This window comes from Cherax quadricarinatus, chromosome 74 (genome assembly GCF_038502225.1).
Source record: "Cherax quadricarinatus isolate ZL_2023a chromosome 74, ASM3850222v1, whole genome shotgun sequence".
In the NCBI taxonomy this organism is placed as follows: domain Eukaryota; kingdom Metazoa; phylum Arthropoda; class Malacostraca; order Decapoda; family Parastacidae; genus Cherax; species Cherax quadricarinatus.
In genome coordinates, this window is record NC_091365.1 from 15,395,859 (window position 1) to 15,415,129 (window position 19,271).

Consider the following 19,271-nt stretch of genomic DNA (forward strand, 5'->3'; position numbering starts at 1 on the left):
GGTGAGGTTTGGTTGTGGTGGTGGCGAGGTTTGGTTGTGGTGGTGAGGTTGAGGGCCTGGAAGAGAGCCGCGATGCGTCATACAGGTTGAAGACCAACGCCGTAGATTTTTGTACGACTTGAGAGCAAAGTCGGTCATCGACTCACTCATGAGGTGGACGTCTAGCTCACCAAGACTTTCAAGCGGGCAGGTCTACATATCATATTGTAGAATTAGTGTGAATGTTTTTGTTTTCCTCATAATTTTGATACTATTTCCTCCTTGCTCAGTGGGAAATAAGGCGTAATGTGGGAAGCCGTAATGACCCTTAAGAAACCCAACAACAACAGCAGTGATATGAAGCGCCTTTATTGTTCACAATGGTAAGATTATAAGGATGTTTTCTTGTCAATTAATGATTTCGTGTATAAACTAGCTCTGATATCAAATAAATATCATCCTGGCAAACGTTGGTAGTATTGTAATGGTTGACAAGTAATGGTAAGGCAGACCAGATAATGTAGAACAACGACCCCAGTGGAAATAATTCCAGAACCTAAATGGTAATAAAGCACTTCGACCTTTGTATGTAATTCTAGGCAATATACACATGTTATTATGTAAGGCAATTGTAATCTAAAAACCGTGTAAAACTGGACCTAAATAAACATGCTGTGACGCTCCAGTTTCCTCAGTAGAAGCTTAATGTGTTTTTAATTCTTGATGCTAGTAGTGAGCTCTTAATCCACGACATTCGGGTCCCCTCCCCCCCTACTGCTTTTCATCACACCCCGCCTGGTTAATAATCCCAATAAAACCTTATCTTACCATATTCCTGAGATACTACATGGCCCCCTATAACGAGCTCTTCCTTAGGACTAAAAGTAATAAACACCAATAATAATAATGAATGCCGACGTTCTTAAGTCACTGATAGCGTTGTATGACCCTAGTGGATTTAGTGCTTCAACTGATGGATCAGTTGAAGGACTCCAGTGGATATAACAAGGACCCCAATGGAAATAATAAAGACCCCATTAGAAATAGCAAGGATCCAAATGGAAATATACAAATATGCAAGGACCCCAATTAAAACAGAAGAATCCCAATGGAAATAAGTCACTTTGACTTTTTTGGGTTATCCTAGGTATGATAATTGTACTTATTTGTACCTGTACCTAAATAAACTTACATATATGTAAATTTAATATTATTGGCAAACACTCTTGTTAATATATTTAATTGTTCTATTTGTTTTTAATGCACTTTGCATTATTTTCCCATAATACTATGTTAATCTCATGTAATTGATTTACTCACTTTATTTTATTCCTATTGAATCTATTCTTATTGTTATTCATTGTCATGCATTTGATTTATTTATTTTGTTTTATTATTATTATTATTATTATTATTATGACTGAATTTTACTGTATCTGATAGTCACTTTGACTTTTTTTTTAGGTTATTCTATGTCATTGACATATATGTTGCTATGTAATATTATTGTAATCGTCCAAAAATTGTGTAAAATTGTACCTAAATAAACTTAGTGTATTTTCCGACATATAAGGTGCACCCCAACTTTGTCTCCAACCTCTGAAACAAACGTTACTGCCTGTTGTTTACAGATGGCTGCTTTACGTTTATTTACCATTGCTGAAGCTGGTTTGCTTTGGACATGCTGGTAATATGTAAATTATAATTTATAAAAATTACTAATCTCTAAAGCAGTCCTGGATAATTTTGTGGGGATGGGGGTGAGTTTGGAGCTTAGTTTAACAGCACTGCAACATTGCAACCACTACTTGCCAGTAATCTAAAGCCTACCCTTGCTGTGTCCCGTAGCTTGATTGCTAGTGCACTTAGCTCACACACTGAGGTCCAGTGTTTGACTCTCCGGTACGGCTGGAAAACATTAGGATATGTTTCCATAAGACACCTGCTGTTCCTGTTCACCCATCATCAAATGGATGTTAGTGGACTGGTGTACATCGCATCCTGGGACAAAACTTGCATAATTTGCCCGAAATACTCTGCATAACAAGTGACTTTCTATACAGTAGTATGTCATTGATGTCAGCTAGGACTGTATACTTTGTGCATATACTTGTAGAAATAAAGATATTATTATTATTAATATTATTATTAACTTACTCAGCATGTAAGGTACAAGGTGATCTTAGATATTTCTTGAGAAAAATGTGCACCTTATATGCTAAAAATTATGGTATACCTGGAGTAAAACTGGAGTGTGTTTCAGGGGTCAATGCCCCTGCAGCTTGGTCTGAGACCAGGCCTTGTGATAGATCAGGGTCTGATCAACCAGGCTGTTACTGCTGGCCACACACAAACTGATGTACGAACCACAGCCCGGCTGGTCAGGTACTAACTTTAGGTGTCTGTCCAGTGCCTTCTTGAAGACAGCCAGGGGTCTATTCCCCTTATGTATGTTGGGAGGCAGTTGAACAGTCTTGGGCCCCGGACACTTATTGTGTTGTCTCAGTGTACTCGTGGCGCCCCTGCTTTTCATTGGGGGAATGTTGCATCTCCTGTCGAGTCTTTTGGTACTTGCTTAATCTAAACTGTTGGAATATATTATCCATGTATAATGTATCAGTGGGTTATTTGTGTGTGACATCTCATATCTTGGTTGGTAGTGACCTCAATTTGCGCACCGAGGGACTGGGGTTGAATCCCTGGCATGATGAAAAGTGTTGGGCATAGTATTTCCTTACACCTGCTGCCCCTATTCACCTACCTGAATGTTAGTCAACTGATGTGGGTTGTAAACTAGGGGAATTTAGACAGGCAGTCCTGAACAACCTGACTTCATTGGGTTATCCTGGGATACTAAACCTTCTGGATTAATGATCTGAATAAAACCATCATTAATTTCTGTTGCTCTCATTTCTTCTTTCCTGTCTTAATTATTCTTCTTTCTTCCTTTGCTTCAGTCATTTTTGCCATTACTTCTGGCATGTCTCTCCCAATATACTATATCATTTCTTCCTGCCCCAGTCATAGAATTTTTGTCTATATTTTATCACCTACAGGTACATTGAACAATAGCTTATAAAATTATCCCCAGTCAGCATCTTACCAGTTACACTTATTTCTAAGTATTCTCTCATTATTTATTTATTTCTAAAACCTTATTTTCTGCAAAATTTTCATTTAAATTTCCTTTTTTTTTTTTTTCACTCCCCCTGCATTTTAAATCGCTTCTCATTATACTCTCACTTTTTCAGGTCATTTTCACTGATGCAAAAATCATAATAACATGATTGTAAACAGTTTTGGGAATGGGCAGGGTTTGAACCCATGGCAGGTCAGTCCTAAAAGTAGCAGGTCAGTGGTGAGAGCACTATCCTGCTAATTTCAGCACTAGTTTGCTATGGGCTTGAACCCTGACCATTTCCTCAGTTTATTTTCATTATAAAAAACTTTCACATGCCAACTTTTTTTTTTCCTTGCCACTATTTTCACTTCATTGTTCCATTAATTATCCCTGTTCCCTCCTGTGGCTATCCTTCTGTATCCATAAGACTTTGCTCTGCACTCTGTCCTCAGATTCAACTAAATTAAATTTTTACTTTTTCTTCTTAAGTACTGTAATAATTTCAACCTACATATGAGTTAATAAGTACATAACAGCATATGAGCCTTGCATCTGGACGTAAGCTCAATTGGTATTATAGCATCATTAGTGTTATTTTCAGCATGTTGACTGCCCTTCTTTCTTCCCAAAATGCTTATCATAAATTAATGATAATGTAACCAACCTAACTTAAATTTTATGTGTGTGTGTGTGTATTTAGAAATTTAAAAATTCATGTGATTTATGCCTTACATTTGATTTGTATGCTACACTTGCCTTAGGTAGTAGCTACTAGGTAATTACTTTAAACATGGCATTTTCTTCTTCTTTACCATTGTCCATTTCTCATATATATATTACTGGCCATGAGTCGCATAATGCCATAGGATGTGGGGGTGTACTTTATCTGAAATAATTAGATTTTTGCTTAACCCTTGCCATAAGATGCAGGGGTTATATTTTCAGGTCTCACAAACTGAATTAAATTGTTTTTTTCTGCATTAGTAGTCAATATATGCAGTATTTTCATACCCTGTAAGCTCAGCAACAAGCCTACTGGTCCATGCTAGGCAGATTCTTCTCTTATCCAACCCTTTTCCCCTCGTATATTTATTGCACTAAGGTACAATATTGTTAAACTTAGGAGGGGAACAAGAAGTCCATATGATTATACAGAGCCAAAAATAAATATGATATAAATAACATGCTACAAATATCTGACCAAGACAGACCTTGAACACCGAGTTCAAGTTGGAAAAATTTAGGTTTAGAAAGGATATGGGATAGCTGTATAATGGTTGGGTGTGAGTAGGACCTGCTTAACATGGGCCAGTAGGCCTACTGCAGCGAGAAGTGTGGAATTTCAGGACTGCCTAGCATGAGCCATCAGGTATACTGCAGTGCTTCTTCATTCTTGTGCTCTTACCTCCCTCTCTCTCTCATTATTTTTATGCAATTTTTTGGGGCTAGTATGCACTCATAAGACATGGGGCATAACTATAGACACATTTATTTAGAAAAAATACCACTCATGACTAGTAATATACAGTACTTATTAGAATGGTGTACATCCAAAACAAAATTGCTGTGAATTAATTTTCTGATTATCTTCTTTTCAGAACCCTAATATGCACGAAGGCAGCAGGATATTAACAATGTGTTAAGATCCAGTTGGGCCATGCAGGCTCCCAACATTAGTGGTTCAAGTCCTGCACATTGTTATCCAGTACTTCATTTTGGAAGGTAGCCTTAATGAGGCTGTAGTCCAGTTTTAGTCATGGGAGAGGTTGATAAACCATTTGGATGTCCCCAGCCTGGCTGTGGCATGGTATGTATAAGATGAGATAGGTTCCTGTTGCTTTTACTTAAATATATGAGGATATATGAACATTACAGATAGGTGCAGTGGTACCTTGACTTACGAGTGCCCCAACTTACAAGTTTTCCGAGTTACGAGCCGTCACTCGGTCGATTATTTGCTTTGAGTTGTGAGCCAGAATCTGAGTTATGAGCGAAAAAAAAATATATACTGAAAAAGATACATTTACTGAAAATGACATTTGGCAAGAATTTATTTATTATTTATTAACACACTGGCCGATTCCCACCAAGGCAGGGTGGCCCGAAAAAGAAAAACTTTCACCATCATTCACTCCATCACTGTCTTGCCAGAAGGGTGCTTTACGCTACAATTTTTAAAGTGCAACATTAACATCCCTCCTTCAGAGTGCAGGCACTGTACTTCCCATCTCCAGGACTCAAGTCCGGCCTGCCGGTTTCCCTGAATCCCTTCATAAATGTTACTTTGCTCACACTCCAACAGCACGTCAAGTATTAAAAACCATTTGTCTCCATTCACTCCTATCAAAGACGCTCATGCATGCCTGCTGGAAGTCCAAGCCCCTTGCACACAAAACCTCCTTTACCCCCTCCCTCCAACCTTTCCTAGGCCGACCCCTACCCTGCCTTCCTTCCACTACAGACTGATACACTCTTGAAGTCATTCTGTTTCGCTCCATTCTCTCTACATGTCCAAACCACCTCAACAACCCTTCCTCAGCCCTCTGGACAACAGTTTTGGTAATCCCGCACCTCCTCCTAACTTCCAAACTACGAATTCTCTGCATTATATTCACACCACACATTGCCCTCAGACATGACATCTCCACTGCCTCCAGCCTTCTCCTCACTGCAACATTCATCACCCATGCTTCACACCCATATAAGAGCGTTGGTAAAACTATACTCTCATACGTTCCCCTCTTTGCCTCCAAGGACAAAGTTCTTTGTCTCCACAGACTCCTAAGTGCACCGCTCACCCTTTTCCCCTCATCAATTCTATGATTCACCTCATCTTTCATAGACCCATCCGCTGACACGTCCACTCCCAAATATCTGAATACATTCACCTCCTCCATACTCTCTCCCTCCAATCTGATATCCAATCTTTCATCATCTAATCTTTTTGTTATCCTCATAACCTTACTCTTTCCTGTATTCACTTTTAATTTTCTTCTTTTGCATACCCTACCAAATTCATCCACCAACCTCTGCAACTTCTCTTCAGAATCTCCCAAGAGCACAGTGTCATCAGCAAAGAGCAACTGTGACAACTCCCACTTTAGGTGTGATTCTTTACCTTTTAACTCCACGCCTCTTGCCAAGACCCTCGCATTTACTTCTCTTACAACCCCATCTATAAATATATTAAACAACCACGGTGACATCACACATCCTTGTCTAAGGCCTACTTTTACTGGGAAATAATTTCCCTCTTTCCTACATTCTCTAACTTGAGCCTCACTATCCTCGTAAAAACTCTTCATTGCTTTCAGTAACCTACCTCCTACACGATACACCTGCAACATCTGCCACATTGCACCCTTATCCACCCTGTCATACGCCTTTTCCAAATCCATAAATGCCACAAAGACCTCTTTAGTCTTATCTAAATACTGTTCACTTATATGTTTCACTGTAAATACCTGGTCCACACACCCCCTACCTTTTGTAAAGCCTCCTTGTTCATCTGCTATCCTATTTTCTGTCTTACACTTAATTCTTTCAATAATAAGTCTACCATACACTTTACCAGCTATACTCAACTGACTTATCCCCCTATAATTTTTGCACTCTCTTTTGTCCCCTTTGCCTTTATACAAAGGAACTATGCATGCTCTCTGCCAATCCCTAGGTACCTTACCCTCTTCCATACATTTATTAAATAATAGCAACAACCACTCCAAAACTATATCCCCACCTGATTTTAACATTTCTATCTTTATCCCATCAATCCCAGCTGCCTTACCCCCTTTCATTTTACCTACTGCCTCATGAACTTCCCCCACACTCACAACTGGCTCTTCCTCACTCCTACAAGATGTTATTCCTCCTTGCCCTATACACGAAATCACAGCTTCCCTATCTTCATCAACATTTAACAGTTCCTCAAAATATTCCCTCCATCTTCCCAATACCTCTGACTCTCCATTTAATAACTCTCCTCTCCTATTTTTAACTGACAAATCCATTTGTTCTCTAGGCTTCCTTAACTTGTTAATCTCACTCCAAAAGTTTTTCTTATTTTCAACAAAATTTGTTGATAACATCTCACCCACTCTCTCATTTGCTCTCTTTTTACATTGCTTCACCACTCTCTTAACCTCTCTCTTTTTCTCCATATGCTCTTCCCTCCTTGCATCACTTCTACTTTGTAAAAACTTCTCATATGCTAACTTTTTCTCCCTTACTACTCTCTCTACATCATCATTACACCAATCGCTCCTCTTCCCTCCCGCACCCACTTTCCTGTAACCACAAACTTCTGCTGAACACTCTAACACTACATTTTTAAACCTACCCCATACCTCTTCGACCCCATTGCCTATGCTCTCATTAGCCCATCTATCCTCCAATAGCTGTTTATATCTTACCCTAACTGCTTCCTCTTTTAGTTTATAAACCTTCACCTCTCTCTTTCCTGATGCTTCTATTCTCCTTGTATCCCATCTACTTTTTACTCTCAGTGTAGCTACAACTAGAAAGTGATCTGATATATCTGTGGCCCCTCTATAAACATGTACATCCTGAAGTCTACTCAACAGTCTTTTATCTACCAATACATAATCCAACAAACTGCTCTCATTTTGTCCTACATCATATCTTGTATACTTATTCATCCTCTTTTTCTTAAAATATGTATTACCTATAACTAAACCCCTTTCAATACAAAGTTCAATCAAAGGGCTTCCATTATCATTTACACCTGGCACCCCAAACTTACCTACCACACCCTCTCTAAAAGAGGGTGTGGTAGGTAAGAACCCTGGCCCAAATAGCACAACGAAAGGTGGTTTTGGGACTTGGCATTTACTTATAAAACAATGCTAGTGTGATGATTTCACTGGAGGTAATTGTGTAATTATCTTTAGTTATTCTTAAAAAAAATAAAGTTGCTAAGTTTTTGATATTTGCAAAATATCTTGCCCTTTACTCACACACACAAATCCCAAAATATCTGGAATATTTCCAATATTCCACAAGCCAATTGTAGAACAATAATTTTTTTATGATTCCTGTCAATATTATTGCATTTACTTCAATTATAAATGGTGGGCTTCATGAAATAAGTCAATAACTACTTCTGAGATATTCATATATCACTGCACTACTGATCTAGTGCAGTTAACTTCTTAAAAACTTTGTTTTCTCTTACTCAGAACCAAAGAACACGTTATAGGAAGGAGCAGTAATGATTTTATATGCTCGAACTGGTCCTAGACACTTGCCATATTGTGTCCTATTTTATTCATTCTAGAGTATACACTGTATATATTTCTAGGTTACTTAGTGTGTTTTTTTTTTTGTTTTTTTTTGTCACACTGGCCGATTCCCACCAAGGCAGGGTGGCCCGAAAAAGAAAAACTTTCACCATCATTCACTCCATCACTGTCTTGCCAGAAGGGTGCTTTACACTACAGTTTTTAAACTGCAACATTAACACCCCTCCTTCAGAGTGCAGGCACTGTACTTCCCATCTCTAGGACTCAAGTCTGGCCTGCCGGTTTCCCTGAACCCCTTCATAAATGTTACTTTGCTCACACTCTAACAGCACGTCAAGTATTAAAAACCATTTGTCTCCATTCACTCCTATCAAACACGCTCACGCATGCCTGCTGGAAGTCCAAGCCCCTCGCACACAAAACCTCCTTTACCCCCTCCCTCCAACCTTTCCTAGGCCGACCCCTACCCCGCCTTCCTTCCACTACAGACTGATACACTCTTGAAGTTATTCTGTTTCGCTCCATTCTCTCCACATGTCCGAACCACCTCAACAACCCTTCCTCAGCCCTCTGGACAACAGTTTTGGTAATCCCGCACCTCCTCCTAACTTCCAAACTACGAATTCTCTGCATTATATTCACACCACACATTGCTCTCAGACATGACATCTCCACTGCCTTCAGCCTTCTCCTCGCTGCAACATTCATCACCCATGCTTCACACCCATATAAGAGCGTTGGTAAAACTATACTCTCGTACATTCCCCTCTTTGCCTCCAAGGACAAAGTTCTTTGTCTCCACAGACTCCTAAGTGCACCACTCACCCTTTTCCCCTCATCAATTCTATGATTCACCTCATCTTTCATAGACCCATCCGCTGACACGTCCACTCCCAAATATCTGAATACATTCACCTCCTCCATACTCTCTCCCTCCAATCTGATATCCAATCTTTCATCACCTAATCTTTTTGTTATCCTCATAACCTTACTCTTTCCTGTATTCACTTTCAATTTTCTTCTTTTGCACACCCTACCAAATTCATCCACCAATCTCTGCAACTTCTCTTCAGAATCTCCCAAGAGCACAGTGTCATCATTAGTGTGTTTATTATGTCATATTAGATCATATCTGATAGAAAAATAAGCCGTAGAGTTGATAGTAGCGTTATATTGAAGCATTTTCTGCCCCTGGGGTGTTTTTTTTTGGGCTGGAACGGATTAATGGCATTTCAATTACAGCCTCTCCTCACTTAGCGACGTACTCATTTACTGACACCTCGGACTTATGATGGGCATTCTGACCAGTATTTATATCCAAATAATGTATATTAGAGCTGATTTCCTCTATTTTGGTTATTTCAAAATACAGTACACTACTGTATAAACATTTAAAAATATGCCAGAGATGTTATAAATGGTGCAAAGGTGGCATTAAAACATTATCAAAGATGGATGACACAAGCCCACTACCATTATAGTGTGCTTCTCACTTAGCGACGAATTCATTTAATGACGTGGTTTTAGGAATGGAACTCCGTTGTTAAGTGAAAAGAGGCTTTAATTTCAATGAGGAAAACTGATTTGATATACGAGCAAGTTGAGTTACGAGCTCAGTCACAGAACGAATTAAACTCGTAAGTCAAGGTACCACTGTATGTAGATGAATGGTTCAGAGAACCGACATGTTGATAAATTAGACACATGTGCAACTCTTGGGTATCTTTATTGAGGAAACGTTTCGCCACACAGTGGCTTCATCAGTCCATACGTAGGAGAAATTTGAAGAACAGGAGGAGAATGAGGTAATCAGTCCCTCAACCTTGAGTCGATGTGTTCAGTCCATCATTCTATTCAAGATTGATGGACTGAACACATCGACTCAAGGTTGAGGGACTGATTACCTCATTCTCCTCCTGTTCTTCAAGTTTCTCCTACGTATGGACTGATGAAGCCACTGTGTGGCGAAACGTTTCCTCAATAAAGATACCCAAGAGTTGCACATGTGTCTAATTTATCACCACTGTATGTGTACGTCTCTCAGTGTGTATATGCCAAAAGTTTACTTTAATCCCTGTTTTGGAATTAAAGTATTCCTGACTGTTAATGTGCTTGTTTCGTGATCCTTGTGCAGTCCCAAGGCTTTTAAGCTAAGATTAATCATCTTATAATTAATTTATTTATTTTTTATTAACACATTGGCCATCTCCCACCAAGGCAGGATGACCCAAAAAAGAAAAACTTTCACCATCATTCACTCTATCACTGTCTTGCCTGGAGTGCACTTACACTACAGTTATAAAACCACAACATTAACACCCCTCCTTCAGAGTGCAGATACTGTACTTTCCATCTCCAGGACTCAAGTCCGGCCTGCCAGTTTCCCTGACTTCCTTCATAAATATTACCTTGCTCACTCCAACAGCACGTCAAGTCCTAAAAAACATTTTGTCTTCATTCACTCTTATCTAACACACTTACGCATGCCTGCTGCAAGTCCAAGCCTCTCGTACACAAAACCTCCTTTAGCCCTCCCTCCAACCTTTCCTAGGCCGACCCCTACCCTGCCTTCCCTCCACTACAGATTTATTCACTCTCAGAGTCATTCTATTTTGTTCCATCCTCTCTGCAGGTCTGAACTACCTCAACAACCCTTCCTCAGCCCTCTGGACAATAGTTTTGGTAATCCTGCACCTCCTCTTAATTTCCAAACTATGAATTCTCTCTATTATATTCACATCACACATTGCCCTCAGACATGACATCTCTACTGGCCCCAGGCTTCTCCTTGTTGCAACACTCACCACCCATGTTTCACACCCATATAAAAGCATTTATATAACTATACTTTTATACATTTCTCTCTCTGCTTTCAAGGACGAAGTCCTTTGTCTCCACAGACTCCTTAATGCACCATTCACCTTTTTCCCCTCATCAATTCTGTGATCCACCTCATCTTTCATAGACCCATCTGCTGACACTTCCACTCCTAAATATCTGAATAGACAGCAACCACCCAGGGAAGTACTACCGTCCTGCCAGATGACTGTGAAACAAAAACCTGTAACTGTTTTGCATGATGGTAGGATTGCTGGTTTCTTTTTCTGTCTCATAAACACGCTAAGATAACAGGGATATCTTGCTACTCCTACTTACACTTTGGTCACACTTCACAGACACGCACATGCATATATATATATACATACATCTAGGTTTTTCTCCTTTTTCTAAATAGCTCTTGTTCTTTTTTATTTCTTCTATTGTCCATGGGGAAGTGGAAAAGAATCTTTCCTCCGTAAGCCATGCGTGTCGTATGAGGCGACTAAAATGCCGGGAGCAATGGGCTAGTAACCCCTTCTCCTGTATACAATTACTAAAAAAGAGAAGAAGAAAAACTTTATAAAACTGGGTTGCTTAAATGTGCGTGGATGTAGTGCGGATGACAAGAAACAGATGATTGCTGATGTTATGAATGAAAAGAAGTTGGATGTCCTGGCCCTAAGCGAAACAAAGCTGAAGGGGGTAGGAGAGTTTCAGTGGGGGGAAATAAATGGGATTAAATCTGGAGTATCTGAGAGAGTTAGAGCAAAGGAAGGGGTAGCAGTAATGTTAAATGATCAGTTATGGAAGGAGAAAAGAGAATATGAATGTGTAAATTCAAGAATTATGTGGATTAAAGTAAAGGTTGGATGCGAGAAGTGGGTCATAATAAGCGTGTATGCACCTGGAGAAGAGAGGAATGCAGAGGAGAGAGAGAGATTTTGGGAGATGTTAAGTGAATGTATAGGAGCCTTTGAACCAAGTGAGAGAGTAATTGTGGTAGGGGACTTGAATGCTAAAGTAGGAGAAACTTTTAGAGAGGGTGTGGTAGGTAAGTTTGGGGTGCCAGGTGTAAATGATAATGGGAGCCCTTTGATTGAACTTTGTATAGAAAGGGGTTTAGTTATAGGTAATACATATTTTAAGAAAAAGAGGATAAATAAGTATACACGATATGATGTAGGGCGAAATGACAGTAGTTTGTTGGATTATGTATTGGTAGATAAAAGACTGTTGAGTAGACTTCAGGATGTACATGTTTATAGAGGGGCCACAGATATATCAGATCACTTTCTAGTTGTAGCTACACTGAGAGTAAAAGGTAGATGGGATACAAGGAGAATAGAAGCATCAGGGAAGAGAGAGGTGAAGGTTTATAAACTAAAAGAGGAGGCAGTTAGGGTAAGATATAAACAGCTATTGGAGGATAGATGGGCTAATGAGAGCATAGGCAATGGGGTCGAAGAGGTATGGGGTAGGTTTAAAAATGTAGTGTTAGAGTGTTCAGCAGAAGTTTGTGGTTACAGGAAAGTGGGTGCAGGAGGGAAGAGGAGCGATTGGTGGAATGATGATGTAAAGAGAGTAGTAAGGGAGAAAAAGTTAGCATATGAGAAGTTTTTACAAAGTAGAAGTGATGCAAGGAGGGAAGAGTATATGGAGAAAAAGAGAGAAGTTAAGAGAGTGGTGAAGCAATGTAAAAAGAGAGCAAATGAGAGAGTGGGTGAGATGTTATCAACAAATTTTGTTGAAAATAAGAAAAAGTTTTGGAGTGAGATTAACAAGTTAAGAAAGCCTAGAGAACAAATGGATTTGTCAGTTAAAAATAGGAGAGGAGAGTTATTAAATGGAGAGTTAGAGGTATTGGGAAGATGGAAGGAATATTTTGAGGAATTGTTAAATGTTGATGAAGATAGGGAAGCTGTGATTTCGTGTATAGGGCAAGGAGGAATAACATCTTGTAGGAGTGAGGAAGAGCCAGTTGTGAGTGTGGGGGAAGTTCGTGAGGCAGTAGGTAAAATGAAAGGGGGTAAGGCAGCCGGGATTGATGGGATAAAGATAGAAATGTTAAAAGCAGGTGGGGATATAGTTTTGGAGTGGTTGGTGCAATTATTTAATAAATGTATGGAAGAGGGTAAGGTACCTAGGGATTGGCAGAGAGCATGCATAGTTCCTTTGTATAAAGGCAAAGGGGATAAAAGAGAGTGCAAAAATTATAGGGGGATAAGTCTGTTGAGTGTACCTGGTAAAGTGTATGGTAGAGTTATAATTGAAAGAATTAGGAGTAAGACGGAGAATAGGATAGCAGATGAACAAGGAGGCTTTAGGAAAGGTAGGGGGTGTGTGGACCAGGTGTTTACAGTGAAACATATAAGTGAACAGTATTTAGATAAGGCTAAAGAGGTCTTTGTGGCATTTATGGATTTGGAAAAGGCGTATGACAGGGTGGATAGGGGGGGAATGTGGCAGATGTTGCAAGTGTATGGTGTAGGAGGTAGGTTACTGAAAGCAGTGAAGAGTTTTTACGAGGATAGTGAGGCTCAAGTTAGAGTATGTAGGAAAGAGGGAAATTTTTTCCCAGTAAAAGTAGGCCTTAGACAAGGATGTGTGATGTCACCGTGGTTGTTTAATATATTTATAGATGGGGTTGTAAGAGAAGTAAATGCGAGGGTCTTGGCAAGAGGCGTGGAGTTAAAAGATAAAGAATCACACACAAAGTGGGAGTTGTCACAGCTGCTCTTTGCTGATGACACTGTGCTCTTGGGAGATTCTGAAGAGAAGTTGCAGAGATTGGTGGATGAATTTGGTAGGGTGTGCAAAAGAAGAAAATTAAAGGTGAATACAGGAAAGAGTAAGGTTATGAGGATAACAAAAAGATTAGGTGATGAAAGATTGAATATCAGATTGGAGGGAGAGAGTATGGAGGAGGTGAACGTATTCAGATATTTGGGAGTGGACGTGTCAGCGGATGGGTCTATGAAAGATGAGGTGAATCATAGAATTGATGAGGGAAAAAGAGTGAGTGGTGCACTTAGGAGTCTGTGGAGACAAAGAACTTTGTCCTTGGAGGCAAAGAGGGGAATGTATGAGAGTATAGTTTTACCAACGCTCTTATATGGGTGTGAAGCGTGGGTGATGAATGTTGCAGCGAGGAGAAGGCTGGAGGCAGTGGAGATGTCATGTCTGAGGGCAATGTGTGGTGTGAATATAATGCAGAGAATTCGTAGTTTGGAAGTTAGGAGGAGGTGCGGGATTACCAAAACTGTTGTCCAGAGGGCTGAGGAAGGGTTGTTGAGGTGGTTCGGACATGTAGAGAGAATGGAGCGAAACAGAATGACTTCAAGAGTGTATCAGTCTGTAGTGGAAGGAAGGCGGGGTAGGGGTCGGCCTAGGAAGGGTTGGAGGGAGGGGGTAAAGGAGGTTTTGTGTGCGAGGGGCTTGGACTTCCAGCAGGCATGCGTGAGCGTGTTTGATAGGAGTGAATGGAGACAAATGGTTTTTAATACTTGACGTGCTGTTGGAGTGTGAGCAAAGTAACATTTATGAAGGGATTCAGGGAAACCGGCAGGCTGGACTTGAGTCCTGGAGATGGGAAGTACAGTGCCTGCACTCTGAAGGAGGGGTGTTAATGTTGCAGTTTAAAAACTGTAGTGTAAAGCACCCTTCTGGCAAGACAGTGATGGAGTGAATGATGGTGAAAGTTTTTCTTTTTCGGGCCACCCTGCCTTGGTGGGAATCGGCCGGTGTGATAATAAAAAATAATAACATTCACCTCCTCCATACTCTCTCCCTCCAATCTGATATCCAGTCTTTCGTTACCTAATTTTTTTATTATCCTCATCACCTTACTCTTTTCTATATTTACTTTTAATTCTCTTCTTTTACATACCCTACCAAACTTATCCACCAACCTCTGCAACTTTTCTTCAGAATCTCCCAAAAGCATAGTGCCATCAGCATAGAGCAATTGTGACAACTCCCACTTTGTGTTAGATTCTTTATCTTGTAACCCCACACCTCTTGCCAAGACCCTCACATTCTCTTCCCTTACAACACCATCTATAAATATATTGAACACCCATGGTGACAGCACACATCCTTGTCTAAGGCCTGATTTTACTGGGAAATAATCTCCCTCTCTTCTACATACTCTAATCTGAGCTTCACTATCCTCGTGAAAATTCTTCACTGCTTTCAGTAACCTACCTCCTGTTCCATACATTTGCATCATCTGCCACATTGCCCCCCTATCCACACTGTCATATGCCTTTTCCAGATCCATAAATGCCACAAAAACCTCTTTACCCTTATCTAAATACTGTTCACTTGTATGTTTCACTGTAAACACTTGGGTACACACCCCCCACCTTTCCTAAAGCCTCCTTCTTCATCTGCTATCCTACTCTCTGCTTTACTCTTAATTCTTTCCATAATAGGGTACACACCCCCACCTTTCCTAAAGCCTCCTTCTTCATCTGCTATCCTACTCTCTGCTTTACTCTTAATTCTTTCCATAATAACTCTTCCATACACTTTACCAGGTATACTCAACCGACTTCTTTCTTTCTTTCAACAAACTGGCCATATCCCACCGAAGCAGGGTGGCCCAAAAAGAAAAAGAAAATTTTTTCTTTTTAACTCTAGTAATGTATACAGGAGAAGGGGTTACTAGACTCAACAGACTTCTTCCCCTATAATTTTTGCACTCTCTTTTGTCCCCTTTGCCTTTATACAAAGGAACTATGCATGCTCTCTGCCAATCCCTAGGTACCTTACCCTCTTCCATACATTTATTAAATAAAAGCACCAACCACTCCAAATCTATATTCCCACCTGCTTTTAACATTTCTGTCTTTATACCATCAATCCCAGCTGCCTTACTCCCTTCAATTCTACCCACTGCCTCACAAACTTCCCCACACTCACAACTGGCTCTTCCTCGTTCCTAGAAGATGTTATTCCTTCTTGTCCTATACACGAAATTACAGCTTCCCTATCTTCATCAACATTTAACAATTCCTCAAAATACATATTCCCTCCATCTTCTCAATACCTCTTAACTCTCCATTTAATAACTTTCCTCTAATATTTTTAACTTATAATTAACACATAATTTAATAAATCATTATTATATTCAGTTAATTATTTGTTAAAATTTTTCGCAAATGATAGTTAATGTTGTACATAATTATCCATAAGGAACAAAATTAGATGTACTCGTCTGTATGTGGTTGCAAGACTTGTGTGAGCACATTATGTAGGAGTGAATGGAGGCAAGTGGTTTTTATAATTGATGTGCTGTTGGAGTGTAAGCAGGGTAACATCTGTGAAGGGATTCAAAGAAATGGGTTAGTTGAAGTTGAGTACTGGAGGTGGGAAGTACAGTGCCTGTACTCTGAAGGAGAGGTGGGGATGTTGCATTTTGGAAGATGATCTGTACACTTCTGGCAAAACACTGATTGGATGAGCGACTGTGAAAGTGTTTCCTCTTATTCAGGTCACCCAGTGTAGGTGGGAGATGGCTGTTGAAGTAGAAAAAAAATAGTAATAGTGGTAGTAGTAGTAGTAGCAGCAGCAGCAGCAGCAAGAGGAGCGATTGGTGGAATGATGATGTAAAGAGAGTAGTAAGGGAGAAAAAGTTAGCATATGAGAAGTTTTTACAAAGTAGAAGTGATGCAAGGAGGGAAGAGTATATGGAGAAAAAGAGAGAGGTTAAGAGAGTGGTGAAGCAATGTAAAAGAGCAAATGAGAGAGTGGGTGAGATGTTATCAACAAATTTTGTTGAAAATAAGAAAAAGTTTTGGAGTGAGATTAACAAGTTAAGAAAGCCTAGAGAACAAATGGATTTGTCAGTTAAAAATAGGAGAGGAGAGTTATTAAATGGAGAGTTAGAGGTATTGGGAAGATGGAGGGAATGTTTTGAGGAATTGTTAAATGTTGATGAAGATTGGGAAGCTGTGATTTCGTGTATAGGACAAGGAGGAATAACGTCTTGTAGGAGTGAGGAAGAGCCAGTTGTGAGTGTGGGGGAAGTTCGTGAGGCAGTAGGTAAAATGAAAGGGGGTAAGGCAGCCAGGATTGATGGGATAAAGATAGAAATGTTAAAATCAGGTGGGGATATAGTTTTGGAGTGGTTGGTGCAATTATTTAATAAATGTATGGAAGAGGGTAAGGTACCTAGGGATTGGCAGAGAGCATGCATAGTTCCTTTGTATAAAGGCAAAGGGGATAAAAGAGAGTGCAAAAATTATAGGGGGATAAGTCTGCTGAGTATACCTGGTAAAGTGTATGGTAGAGTTATTATTGAAAGAATTAAGAGTAAGACGGAGAATAGGATAGCAGATGAACAAGGAGGCTTTACGAAAGGTAGGGGGTGTGTGGACCAGGTGTTTACAGTGAAACATATAAGTGAACAGTATTTAGATAAGGCTAAAGAGGTCTTTGTGGCATTTATGGATTTGGAAAAGGCGTATGACAGGGTGGATAGGGGGGCAATGTGGCAGATGTTGCAAGTGTATGGTGTAGGAGGTAGGTTACTGAAAGCAGTGAAGAGTTTTTACGAGGATAGTGAGGCTCAAGTTAGAGTATGTAGGAAAGAGGGAAATTATTTCCCAGTAAAAGTAGGCCTTAGACAAGGATGTGTGATGTCACCGTGGTTGTTTAATATATTTATAGATGGGGTTGTAAGACAAGTAAATGTGAGGGTCTTGGCAAGAGGCGTGGAGTTAAAAGATAAAGAATCACACACAAAGTGGGAGTTGTCACAGCTGCTCTTTGCTGATGACACTGTGCTCTTGGGAGATTCTGAAGAGAAGTTGCAGAGATTGGTGGATGAATTTGGTAGGGTGTGCAAAAGAAGAAAATTAAAGGTGAATACAGGAAAGAGTAAGGTTATGAGGATAACAAAAAGATTAGGTGATGAAAGATTGAATATTAGATTGGAGGGAGAGAGTATGGAGGAGGTGAATGTATTCAGATATTTGGGTGAGGACGTGTCAGCGGATGGGTCTATGAAAGATGAGGTGAATCATAGAATTGATGAGGGGAAAAGAGTGAGTGGTGCACTTAGGAGTCTGTGGAGACAAAGAACTTTGTCCTTGGAGGCAAAGAGGGGAATGTATGAGAGTATAGTTTTACCAACGCTCTTATATGGGTGTGAAGCGTGGGTGATGAATGTTGCAGCGAGGAGAAGGCTGGAGGCAGTGGAGATGTCATGTCTGAGGGCAATGTGTGGTGTGAATATAATGCAGAGAATTCGTAGTTTGGAAGTTAGGAGGAGGTGCGGGATTACCAAAACTGTTGTCCAGAGGGCTGAGGAAGGGTTGTTGAGGTGGTTCGGACATGTAGAGAGAATGGAGCGAAACAGAATGACTTCAAGAGTGTATCAGTCTGTAGTGGAAGGAAGGCGGGGTAGGGGTCGGCCTAGGAAGGGTTGGAGGGAGGGGGTAAAGGAGGTTTTGTGTGCGAGGGGCTTGGACTCCCAGCAGGCATGCGTGAGCGTGTTTGATAGGAGTGAATGGAGACAAATGGTTTTTAATACTTGACGTGCTGTTGGAGTGTGAGCAAAGTAACATTTATGAAGGGATTCAGGGAAACCGGCAGGCCGGACTTGAGTCCTGGAGATGGGAAGTACAGTGCCTGCACTCTGAAGGAGGGGTGTTAATGTTGCAGTTTAAAAACTGTAGTGTAAAGCACCCTTCTGGCAAGACAGTGATGGAGTGAATGATGGTGAAAGTTTTTCTTTTTCGGGCCACCCTGCCTTGGTGGGAATCGGCCGGTGTGATAATAAAAAATAATAACATTCACCTCCTCCATACTCTCTCCCTCCAATCTGATATCCAGTCTTTCGTTACCTAATTTTTTTATTATCCTCATCACCTTACTCTTTTCTATATTTACTTTTAATTCTCTTCTTTTACATACCCTACCAAACTTATCCACCAACCTCTGCAACTTTTCTTCAGAATCTCCCAAAAGCATAGTGCCATCAGCATAGAGCAATTGTGACAACTCCCACTTTGTGTTAGATTCTTTATCTTGTAACCCCACACCTCTTGCCAAGACCCTCACATTCTCTTCCCTTACAACACCAT

At 40.2% G+C, this 19,271-nt stretch overlaps 1 protein-coding gene across 1 annotated transcript in view; it reads left to right on the forward strand.

The window, feature by feature from the left end:
* The first annotated feature begins 205 nt into the window (after nt 1-205).
* LOC128699290 (Activating transcription factor-2) overlaps nt 206-19,271 on the forward strand; it is a 180,420-nt gene continuing 161,354 nt past the window's right edge. Inside the window, exons 1-2 of the mRNA XM_070100800.1 lie at nt 206-362; nt 4,699-4,907. Coding sequence (XP_069956901.1) covers nt 4,857-4,907 — 51 coding nt within the window. The 5' untranslated portion in view covers nt 206-362; nt 4,699-4,856. The remainder of the gene's footprint in view (nt 363-4,698; nt 4,908-19,271) is intronic.